Source organism: Xiphophorus maculatus, chromosome 11 (genome assembly GCF_002775205.1).
Source record: "Xiphophorus maculatus strain JP 163 A chromosome 11, X_maculatus-5.0-male, whole genome shotgun sequence".
NCBI lineage: Eukaryota > Metazoa > Chordata > Actinopteri > Cyprinodontiformes > Poeciliidae > Xiphophorus > Xiphophorus maculatus.
The window spans coordinates 12,814,947-12,827,678 of NC_036453.1; the positions used below are offsets into that span (position 1 = coordinate 12,814,947).

A 12,732-nucleotide genomic window follows, 5' to 3' on the forward strand; every position below is an offset into this window, starting at 1 on the left:
CAGAGCGCCAGCCACCTCGCTAACCGAGCCGCTCGCTCTGAGGATAGCAGTCCGTTTTCAGCCAACGCTGTCAGAACCGCTCACCCTCAGAGCTGGACCCGACCGGACCGGACCGGGTCAGGCCGTCCCAAACCGGTCATCCACTCAGAGCAGCAGCCAGAGACAGGAGTGATCATAGTGGCCTGGAGGGGAATCATCACTCACTCTGGGTCTGGGAGGAGACTGACAGGACGATGAACCGGGTCAGGACACAGAAACAACATCTACCAAGCATTTCTGTCTCGTTTCTACAAATATCTAATTTCACTCAAAATAAAATAACCTGTCAGGTTACAGGTGACCTGTAACCTATCATGTTTCCTTGAACAAGTTAGCAAAGTATACAGAACATGTTTCTACAGTTTTTTAGACAGAATTTTTCTTAGATAATGAGATTTCAGTCTTCTTTCAGAATCAGCTGCTTTAGGGCCTCTGTCACTTTAAATCTAAATAAGCTGCTGTTGGACACGCCCCCAATTCACATATCAAAATGGCAACACAGAGATATGCAATTATACAACTGTACATCTTTGAACAGCATTAGTGAAGCCTCCTGCACAACCAATAAGAATCCAGCAAGAGGTTTCCTGGTGGCGAGTCAGTAACAGCAGCCATTGTACAGTGCATACAGCGGTAAAACCAGCTGAACAAACATACTGGAGCTCAGCTTAGGTTGCTAGGTAACGGGGAGGAACTCTGCTGGGGTTGCTAGGTAACAGCACATTGTGGAATATGAGTTAACAATCTAGATGTATTTTAATGACTCATTTTCCAGACACCAAAGAGACAATAGCTTATTGCAGAAAAACAGCTGGGTGTTTTTTTTAAGTGATCTCATTTTTAGAAACAGTAGAAACCCAAATGGAAGAACAAAAATATTTTAAATGTACATTTTAAATTTCAAATTTACATTTTGACATTTAAAACAAAAGTGTCAAAAAACACTTTTTTTTAAATGAGAAAATATTAGTTCCACTGGCAGATTATTTGATTTATAATACAGGAAAAATATCATGTCACAAGTGAAATAATCTGCCAGTAGAACCAGAATTTACTGACTTAAAGTTTCTTGTCGGTTAGTTTTGTCTTATTTCAGGTGAACTAAGACGTTTGCATTGGAAACCAAACTGAAAATATTTGGTAAGATTTAGATTTTTGCCAGTGCAGCATCTCAGCACCGTCTAAATACTCTGGTCCAAACGACCAGAACCGCCTGCTGATCTTCTGCTTCTGGATCTCTGGTTCTGTCTGGGAGCCGCTGAGCCGTTTGGAGAGTTCTGGTTCTGGTTTTATGATCCGGTTCTTTATGGTTCTGGCCTCCAGCTGGGTGTTGGCGTCAGCTGGACTGAACGCGGAGACGCAGACGTTTATAAAGCTGATGACTGTAAAACAGGACGAGTTACTGCTGGAGCAGAACCTCAGGCAACTGGAACCAGAACAATAAATCACAAACCGGTCCTGAACAGAATCTGTTGTCCCGCTTCCAGAAATGTCTCATCGTCTTCAGGAACGTCAGGCTCATTTTCTGGGTTTAAACAACGGAAACATTGAAATAAAATTCATTTTTAATTAACCCTTTGAGAACCGGGTCCAAAAGTCTTCATACGGGCTCCAGATTTCTCCTGCCTGCATGTTTCAGGTCGCGCAGCAACAGTCTTCAGTCAGAGGCCTGAACAAAATTGTTGGAATACTGACTGCTACTGGAGCAATACCATCCGGTTACGACATTTAATTTACTTTTGGGCTAAATAAAGACGAGTTTTCCTCTTGCATCATGAACTATTATTATTATGAACAGTAACAATAGAAGTCTGGGCCTGACTTGGCGACTGGTCCAGATCCAGAGTTTGAAAATGGCCGCCACCGTACAGCATCTGTTTGGTGACATGTTTGATGTCTTTATGAGGAAAACGACGCGTCGGCATCACCAAGTCACCAGCGTCTGTCAAAACTGGGAGCCGCACCGCAGCTTATGGGTTTTAGTGCTGACATGTTTCCACCTGGGATTCATGCATGTCCCACAGTGTGTGTGCGTGGGGGGGTGTTTGTGTGTGTGGGGCAACCAGATCTGCGTGAGACAGAGCTGGAGGCAGTTCTGCTGAAAAAGCAGCAAATATGGAGACAAGGAGACGATTGGAGGTTAATTTATAAACAGCAGCAAAAGAGTTTCTTCACATTTTGTCACATTATAATAAACTTCAGAGTTTTTCACTTAATGTTTTATGTGAGTTTAATGTGATGTGGACAGAAAATGATTCATAGTTTTCAGTTGGGAGAAGAAAGCCAGAAGAAGTCATGTTCTGATGTTCCACGTTTCTGCTGGAATCTGATTTTTTGTTTTGTTTAGTTTTATTACATTAGGATGAATAACCAAGTTCTACTGCGCTAGCTAACTTAGTACTTTAGAATCGGCCTGGAAAGATTAATCTAGTGGAAGCTAAGTGCGCTAATCATTTTCAGAGTTAGCAAAAAATGCTGAAGCGCTGAGCTACAAATTAGCTCTGCCATTAGCATGTTAGCGGAAGTGTGCCAACCGCCGTCCAAATGAAACACAGTGTTAGCTCCGTTTGTGAATTCCATCAAATCTTAACAAATTTGTACTTAAAAAACTTGTCTTTTTATTCTTTTCACCAAACGAAAAAGTTTAATTGTACCTGAAGATAATTTGGTGTCTTCACAGCTAATTTGGAGCTTCATCCTGGAGATGACTCAGCGTTTAGATCCCAAATTATCATTCCCTACAGGTGACTGTAAAAGCTTTTTATTTGACTGATCTCTGTCTGCGTTCCCTCCTGGTTCCTCATGTTTTATGGATGCTAAGTGATAAAGCATTAAAAGGAGTTTAGTTCACTCACCCCTCAGTGGCGCCACTTAAAATATTCACACTCAGAAGCATTCGGTGCCCTCTGCTGAATCCCCCAGGACGTCTGCTGCTGAACCTCGTTTGAAGCTTTTTGTTGTTGTTTTTAAGAGTCAGAGTAGATTTTATTCACCTGTTGTCACGAGTATGAAAGCCGTAGAGTTACTGACCTGCTTCAGCTTCAGAGTTACAGCCACGCTGCTGCGTTTACGGATTCCTGCACAGAGGGATCATAAAGTTAAAGTCCGCAGGCTGAATTATTCTCCCAGTCAAATCCTTCAGCTTCTGGAGAACACCTTCACGCCAGGATCTAAACAAAAATCTGGAAAATTGATGCAGATGTTTGGAGCTCAGTTTCAACCGTAACATTACAATGACACATGAAAATGTAGCTCTTTAAAATCTAGGTATTTAAATGTCCACATTCAGCTGCATTGGTGTAAGGAGACATCATTAAATACGACACCAACACTGTATTAGCAGAAGCTAACGCTAAAGCGCTACACCAGCATGTTATTCAGTGGAAGCTAAAGCTAAAGCGCTACACCAACATGTTATTTAGAGGAAGCTAATGCTAAAGCGCTACACCAACATGTTATTTAGAGGAAGCTAATGCTAAAGCGCTACACCAGCATGTTATTTAGAGGAAGCTAAAGCTAAAGCGCTACACCAACATGTTATTTAGAGGAAGCTAATGCTAAAGCGCTACACCAACATGTTATTTAGAGGAAGCTAATGCTAAAGCGCTACACCAACATGTTATTTAGAGGAAGCTAAAGCTAAAGCGCTACACCAACATGTTATTTAGAGGAAGCTAATGCTAAAGAGCTACACCAACATGTTATTTAGAGGAAGCTAAAGCTAAAGCGCTACACCAACATGTTATTTAGAGGAAGCTAATGCTAAAGAGCTACACCAATATGTTATTTGGAGGAAGCTAATGCTAAATCGCTACACCAACATGTTATTTAGAGGAAGCTAATGCTAAAGAGCTACACCAACATGTTATTTGGAGGAAGCTAATGCTAAATCGCTACACCACCTCTGTATTGTGGTAAATAGTTTTAAGGAGTTTCTTCCTTTCAGGCTCAGATCACATCAGGATGAATTTCTCCTCTCATCCTTCCAGCGTTCAGCCCCAAGACTCTGATCTTTGTGACGGGCTGCTGGAGAACAGGATCAGGATGAGGAGTGGAGCATCTCTCCTTCCTCCCGGGGCATGATGGGAGACCAAGTGAAGCAGACAGAATGCGGCGCTGCGCTGTGTGACGACAGCAAGCATGATGTGACGTCTCTCTGTCCCTCCTGCTGCACGTTTGTGGGTTTCCTGCGCACAAATGCTCACGTGCTGCAGCTTCCACCCGACTGCACAGAAGCACAGGGCATGAGAGCCTTATTCACTCTGAGACACACACACACTGGGGAATGAGAGGAGGCAGCAGAGTACTGTAAGGTGACAGGTTTAACCGTGTGGCTGCAGGAAGCAGGCGTGTTTCTGTCAAACATGCTTATGAGACGCTTAACACTGCGACTCTGATTTCTTCATACATGTTCATGATCTTCTAGCTGCAGGAAATTAGAGCTGCTCTTATTCCGTTTCTCAGATTTAATTTGATGTTGATGGATTTTCTGCACATTGCGAAAATGTTGCACAGCAGCTCTGATCTCCTGCTGCGTTTCCTCCAAGATGGCCGACGTCGTCGTCTGCGTCGGCAGACCTGCTGCGTTTCTGAAGACGTTTCCTCAGACTTTGACTGGTTCATTGAAAATGATTCAACTTCATCCAATATGCTGGAGACCGCTGGCTAAAGCAGTAGCTGTCCTAACGCTAAAGCGATACACTTTGTCACTGAAACACAAACAGGGCTTCAGATTGTTCAATAAGCCAATTAATCAGTCAAGTTTGTTTCTGCAGCACATTTTAGCTACAACGCGGTTCAAAGTGCTTTAAAAACACAAAAATAAAAAACTATTCAGCGAGAAACAGAAACAAACTTTACATTTTGTCCAGTAATATCATCAAAATCATTTATACACATCAAATTATTTCACAGCTAAAACATTAACTTTAAAAAATGTGGTCATCAGTTGTTTTACCATTGTTGATTTGTATTCAGGGGCCGAACAAAATCAATTCAAGGACCACAAATGGCCCCCGGGCCACACTTTGATCACCCCATGTTTATCACCTAAAATCCCAGCGAAATAAAATTAAACTTTCAGTTTTAATGTGAGATAATTTAGCCGGAAGGAGTCGCTGAACGTCAGCAGATTTAATCCAGCCCCTGCTGAACTTTGACCCTGAATTTAATCTGAATCGTGCGGAGTCCTTACCGACCGTCAGCAGAACCGGTGCCGTCCGTTCTGTGCAGCTCGGCTCGATAAATGGATCCAGCATGGCGGTGTGGGCGGGGCCTCGCGGCGGGGGTGGGGCTTCTGCTGTGTTAGTGTGCCGCTCATCGACCCGCTGCAGCGGCGCGCTGACCTGGATGTGCAGCAGAGTGTGAGGCCGTTTCAGGGTCACCGCTGAGCGGGCCGGACCGGGCCGGGAGACCAGCACACCTCTACCGGATCGCTCCAGCTACCTGAGGGGCCAAACATATGGGGGCCAAGAATGGCACGCTGCAACTCCCCCGAGGGCCACAAAGTATTCAGCATTCTAGTGATAAGGAGGCCTGTAGCAATAATCAATAAATCAATTAATCACATAGTAAATTAAAACAAACTTTCCATTTTGATGATTTAGAATTTTTCTTCTACTAAAATCTGGATGATAAAAGTTTTTATTCTGGTGGTCTGAATTTAGATGGTTTTATTTATTTTTGCTTGCTAAGTCAACAAACTCATGGCAGAATATTGTGATGAAATAAAACCAGTCAGATCTCTGACAGACTAAAAACAAGAATTTATTGTTTTCTGTATTTTTCTGACCTTGATTTTTCTACTGATGCAGCTTAAAACACCCAAACACAAATTTTAAGAAATTTATGAGAACCTGTCAAATTGAAGGAGAAAATTTAGAATTTTTAAATGTTTTTTTTCCCCAAAAAAAATCTGAAAGGTGCGGCATGCATTTATATTCATCTGAAATGAGTCAGAACTCTGTAGATCCACCTCTGGCTGCAGTTTCTCTGGGTTTTATCTCAAACATATGTGAACATCTGGAGCGTTTTTTTCCCATTCTTCATAAAACATCAGGTTTTTAAGTTTGGATTTAGGCCTTTGACTAGGCCGTTCTAACACATGACTCTGCTTTATTGAGTTGAACCTTGACCCCAGTCTGCTGCCAGGTTTCTTCCATCCACCTTCACATCAACTCTTAAACACTCCCCTGTCCCACAGCATGATGCTGCCATCTCTTTGTTTTTGCAGATTTTTATTTAAAAACAAAAGCATTTCTCGGTTTCTTTCTCCTTCCTTCTCTTTGTGTTTCTCTGTCGCGTAAAATCTTTAAAATATTGAAACACTTTTCTCTGTCGGTGAAGCTTTGATCCTCTTTAAGTTCAGAAATATGAAATTAGGACGATGTTCGTCCAGATTTGTTTCTTTATGCGGCAGTTTGGTTGGGAGTTTTGAGTCTAGATATTCACTTTTCAGACTCGCAGCGTCTCCGAAACAGTAACAACAACAAAAAACGACAGGATTTAAACCAGAAGCAGTGAGCTGGAAAATCCTGAACAGGCGCAGAGAGCCGCTGATGAGTCTGTGATTCATAACTCAGCAGCAAATCAATGGCTGATATGAATTATTGATCAGTGAACACAACATGGCCGCCGAGGCCTGGAACGGCTCCTCACTGACACATCTAGCTGCCAATTTCTAGACCCAACTTCTAACCAGGGCTCGACACAGTATGGACAGAAACTCTGACTTTTAAAATGTTCTTCATCTCTTTTATTCAATATTCAGTCATTATTACATTAGATTAGCATTAATGTTACCTCAGTTGGTTCCTTTGGTGGTTTTTATCTGATAAAACGAGACAAAAACAGGGGAAAGTTTCAAAGTTTCATTGGAAGATTTAAGAGAAATGATGCTTCCCCAAATCCAGACCTTAATAATGGAGCCCAGAGAGAGAGCTGTCAGAGTCAGGGGTGATCAAAGTGTGGGTCGGGGGCCATTAGTGGCCCTTGAAATTATTTTTTTCGGCCCCTGATTACAAGTCAAGAATGGTCAAAACAATTTAAAAAATTTTAAATATTTGCTTTTCTTTTAATAATTCAACAATCCGAGGCCATTTCATGTTCTGGGATTAAAATTTTATAGAGATTTCATAAAGATCTTTTTTTTTATTATTGTTGAGCAGATAAAATAAATAAACAAGAAAATGTCATTAAAACAAATTTTTCGATGTTTAATGGAGTTTGTGGCTGTTCTGCTGTTTAAATTTGACAGTTTTCATTGAACATCTCTGTTTTAGGCAATAAAAAATTTTTCTGCTAAGAAACAAATTAGGAATTAGTTTAGATTATTAATATGTTACGTTACCAATATTATACTAAATGTTTCTGTTGAAACTGGCAAATCAGAACAATTGGAGGGGAACAAAATTCATTAGAATAAAGATGTAAAAAAAATGTTATTTTTGTTTGTTTAATCTGCTCAACAATAATAAACATGTTTAAGAAATCTACATAAAATTAAAGACCCAGAACATAAAAATGACTTTGGACTTTTGCATTATTAAAAGAAAAACAGACATTTTCCAAAACATCTCTGGATCATCAGTTGTTTTTTTTCTATTCTTGACTTGTATTCCAGGGCCAAACAAAATAACTTTAAGGACCACTAATGGCCCCTGGCCTCACTTTGATCCCCCCTGACATAAAACATAAAAAGTCTGATTTTATTTGCTTTTTTTTCTGTATTTCTTGAATTTCTGAGTCGTGTTAAAGTTTATTTGGGGTGTTCCTGAAGCGGTTCTTCTTCTCTGGAGATAATGTTTGTTGTTTTCTCAGAGCCGCAGTTTAAATATTCTGAGATGAAAATGGTTGTTTGCTGCTAGCGGGTTTATCTGGCCTCCGTCTGCATTAGCTGCGTGTCAAACAGAAGAGGAAATGTTTGTCTCAGGAACATCTTGAGCTCTTCCTCTTCTCTTTCTGCTCAGAGTGGCAGCGGCGGCTCATTATTTCTTTCCTGTTGTCGTTCCGTGCGGCGAGGAGGAGAAGAAGAAGAAAGGAGGCCATTAGCGCCGCAGCGCGCCGCTCTGTAATGAGAGCTGCTGTTGACTTTATGCTAATCAAAGTTTCTGTTTAACTCAAAGCGCGGCCAAAGGAAACAGTTTCTGTTCATGTCAGCACAGAGGAAATGTTTGATCAGAACGAGCCTCAACCATCAGCCTCCAACGCCGTGCTCCAGCTAACCGCTCTGTTAGCTTTCATTCTAGCATGTAGCCTCTATGCTAACAGCAGCGTTCATTCATCTGGTATAAAAAATAATGCTTTTAAAAGTCACTTTCTCTGGATTTTCACACAAGATCATTGAATTCCCGATTTAAAAAAGAAAAAAAAATTAAAAAATTTTTTTTGGTGAATTTTTCTGCAAAAGAAGTCAAAAACATCAAATTTAAGTGATGCTAACTCCGACCTGCAGGGGGCAGTGTTTGTTCTTTCTACTGTTCTGCTGTCTCAGCCTTACTTGAATTCAAGTTGTAGCTTCTGACTCCAACCTGACATCTTTTGTTTTTTCCTCATTTTTCTTCTGTATGAAGAAATTTAATGAGAAAAAAATCCTACCAAATTATCGACACAAAATCTGATATTTTAATCACAAAAACACCACAAAAACAATTCCTGGGAATCCTGGAGGGACTGAACATTTTTCATAAGAGCTGCTGAAGAGAATATTGATGAAAATGTTGCAGATTATTTCCTTTATAAACAGCCTGTGGCAATTATCAATTTGAATCCCAAAAACTATTTCATTTTTTGTTTTTACTTGTTAAATAAACAAACTAATCACAGAATATTTTAATCAAATAAAAGCAGTCATATCTCTGCAGCTCTTTCTTGCAGGTCTGACAGGTTAATAAAAAACCTAAGGTTTTAATTTTTTTCTGTATTTTTGTGTATTTTCAGAGACAGGAACAGTTCACGTCTTTCTTGTTTTATATGCTGGATAAATATTATTGTTTGTGGTGACAACTGCTGGGATCATTTATGAATTTGTTATCATGACAGGCCCACTCACAATTAACTGTTTCAGCAGGATACTTTAGCTTGTTTTTAAGTGAATCATTTTTTATATATATATTTATAAAAACATTCTCAGATTATTTCACTTACAATAAGACATTTTTCTCAATATTTATGAAAAAGTTCTAATTCCATAAGCAGATTTTTTTCACTTACAACATGAGAAAAATGTCTTATTGTAAGTGAAATAATAATAGTCAGGCATTACTGACTTAAACTCATTTCTTTCTGAAAAGTGACTTTTAAGTTGGTTTGGTTTCGAGTGAACTGAGATATTTCTAGTAAAAACTGGATAAAAATATTTGGAGTGATTTTGTGTTTTTACAGTGCATGAGCCTCAGTGAAAGATTAAATCCAGCAGCTTCGGTTTGCTGTCATAAATTCTGCTCACTTTTAACGTTGGATTTCATTTTAAAGTTACGTTTTCTGACTCTGTGTTCCAGGCCTCCTCCCAGGCCGGTGACCTTTGACCTCTGCGCTGCTGACTGCCCCCTGTTGTGTGTTTGTCCGCAGTTTGCTCGCAGTATTCCCGCGGTGTCTTCGCCATCTTCGGCCTGTACGACAAGCGGTCGGTGCACACGCTGACGTCGTTCTGCAGCGCGCTGCACATCTCCCTCATCACGCCCAGCTTCCCCACCGAGGGCGAGAGCCAGTTCGCCCTGCAGCTGCGGCCGTCCATCCGCCGCGCGCTGCTCTCCCTGCTCGACCACTACGACTGGAAGAAGTTCGTCTTCCTGTACGACACGGACCGAGGTGAGGCCGCCTCTGGAAACGCGTTCCTGCTTTCCAACGGGAAGCAAATGCAGCATGAGTCGGTTTGGTCTAATCCAGCGGTTAGTCTGGTCCCAAACGTCCAGTTTTAGGACCAGACTTTTGATGCAGGTTTGTTGCTGTTGTGCTTTAAATGAATGAGAATAAATCTCTCAGCCTGCTTTTAGAAATCTGAGTTCAATAATTAGTTTATTATGTTTTATAGGACGGGTGTCGATATTAAATGTGGATAAATAATTGAATGTGAGGTTTAAACACCATTCAGTGTGGGAATAACTGAAGAGTTTAAACTGGTGGAAATCAAAAGATGTTATATTTTCTAACTGCTCCTTTCTGAACAAATCGTGTGAAATTGCATGTAAGTCCACATGATTATTCACTTTTTTCTTTCTGCTTTTAGTTAGTGTCTGTTTGAAATAAAATAAATAAATAAACATGCAGCTCTAAATGCATTGCTTACCATTTACACTATAATTACATTAATAATAGGTGGATAGCTCGTTTGGTCTGGTGGATTTTTCTTATCAAAGTCACAGATTTATTTTTGTTGCCCTTTTTAAAATATTTGCAAGAAAAATCCTCAATAAACCACTGATAAAATTTACATGTAGAAGAAAAAGATGAAGGAAAACTGAAACAGACTGGAAACATGAATTGTAACTTGACTGAGGTACAGCGAAGGAGAAGAAGTTGGAAATACTGCCACCTACAGGTGGGAGTTAACATCGCGTAAACGTAATTTTGTTTTGACCATTTTTGCTCAAATCTTGCAATAATCCTCGCGTTAGTGTGAAGAAATATGGGGATTTGTTGATTTTGCGTGAATTTCCACAATCGTGGAATCATAAAATAATCATTCTAATCATTAAAACTATTAATTATAATAATAATAATAATAATAATAATAATAATAACAGCTTTCATTGATGATGTTTCTGTTTTCATTTCAGATCATTAAACTCATTTTTAAGATCATCAGAGTAAAAACAAACAGGCGTTTTTAAAAAGATTATTCAAAAGTAATCGCTCCCTGAATCAGCGTGTTTAGGTTTGGTTAGCGTCGCCGTGGGTCTGATCTGCTACTCAACCGTTTTGAGACGGTTGAACAGCTTTGCGCAAAGCCTTTGACTAGGCCACTCCAAAACCTTCTTTCTGGTTTTTGCCTGTCTGAGTTGAACTTTAATGTTTTTAAATGCAGATAAATCTCGGTGTCAGGATGTTTTATCTGCGTCGTTTCTCAGGTTTTTTTCTGGTTTAATATCGAAGTGAAACCTCCGGAAAGCGTTTCTCGGTTCACACTTCTCTCCCTGCTCCCGGTTTGTTCGGATTCAGCGCACCGTGTCACATTTCCATTACAGGCAGAGCGGCGGCGGCGCCTGGCGGGCCGCTGCCTCCATCTCTGAGCTGATTGGCTGACGGGGCTGCGGCGCCGACCCAATCTGCTCAGAAAACCCATTCCTGCCTCTGCGTCTCTTATCTGGGGGTCACGCACGCTTGACTGGGTAAAAAGCTTCTCTCTTCTCTCCGCTCAACAAAAGCCGCAGGAATCTGATCGAGTGTTCTGCAGAAGTCCAGCATGGCTTCCTGTCGGAGGCGGCGCCGCCTGGCAGAACGACGCAGCGGGACTTTAACGCAGATTCATCAGAAACTTTACAGTGATGAGGCAAAGGCAGGGGAAGCAAAACGCAGCCAGAGCTGATCTAGATAATCCAGAAACAGAAACGGTTTGCTGCGCTGAGAGCCGCGGAGCAGCCTTACATGATCAGATATTTTATCATAATACACAGGAAACAGGAGGAGAGAAGAAATATTTACTGAAAATGGATGATGGAGGATTATAGAAGAAATATTAAACTATCAGAACAGAATCAAAATATGAGAATAAAGCTAATAAGATGAGAATAAAAGGATGCTAATTTTTTCTGAAGTTATAAAATTATCAAAATAAAGTGGGACTATGGGAATAAAGTCAATATTGTGAGAATAGTCATAAAATTACGAGATGAGTCACAATGATAGGATTTCACATTATTTCAACTTTATTTTTGTAGTTTTATTATTTTTATTTTCTTCCGTTATAAATCAGAATGTTCTATTAATCCAGTAAAATCTGATTTTGATTTGGTGCTATGAACTGAATCATGGGAAGACTGCTGGCGAAGATTACAGATCAAGGAAAGTTTGGTGGAAGGACAAACTGTGGTCGCAAAAACGTGAATTCCATTAAGAGTGTTGTGGTTTAGGAGGAAAAACCGTCCACACATATATCTATTAAAACAGTTTTGATTTATTTCTTATCCTGATCTGAATAATTATGAGGAAATGACAGATTAGAGGAAATGAAGTGAAAATAATCCAGATTAGAGCAGAGAGCTCAGCTCAACCTTCTGTACAATCAAACATTTTAATTCTTCATGCTCCTTTGCTTCAGTTTTGCTTCAGTTTTGTTGCCAGTTTTGCTGTGTTGTGCAGAACCAGAGTTTTTCTCCTGCTAAATGATTCTGCTTCCTGTCCAACCGGAGCCACTTCCTGTGACGCTCCGCCAGAGCGTGACGGTCGCAGCGATGGCCTCAGGGGTTTAGTTTTGATGTTCTCCACCCGCTCACTGCCGGGCTTTCATCCAGCGCTGAGCATAACGGAGGCAGCCCACAGAAACACCGGAGACAAAAACAACTGCAGCAACAATGGAGACATTTAGACATTTAGACATGGAGACGTGTCTGTTTCTCTGGAGTCTGGAAACTGGACAAAACGTTCTGAGAGGAAGGACAATATGAAACGTGCAGCTTGGAAAGGAAGGAAAACGCTGGAAGCAAAGAATTATGGGAAATTTAAAAACAGATTTTACTGTAAAACTAAACGGAGAGA

The 12,732-nt window shown here is 40.5% G+C and overlaps 1 protein-coding gene across 2 annotated transcripts in view; it reads left to right on the forward strand.

The window, feature by feature from the left end:
• The window catches only part of LOC102224370 (glutamate receptor 4), a 92,246-nt gene that overhangs the window by 29,502 nt on the left and 50,012 nt on the right, over window positions 1-12,732 (forward strand). For both annotated transcript variants that reach the window (XM_023341955.1, XM_023341954.1), the window contains one exon: window positions 9,607-9,846. In XM_023341955.1, the coding sequence (XP_023197723.1) occupies window positions 9,607-9,846 (240 nt within the window). The remainder of the gene's footprint in view (window positions 1-9,606; window positions 9,847-12,732) is intronic.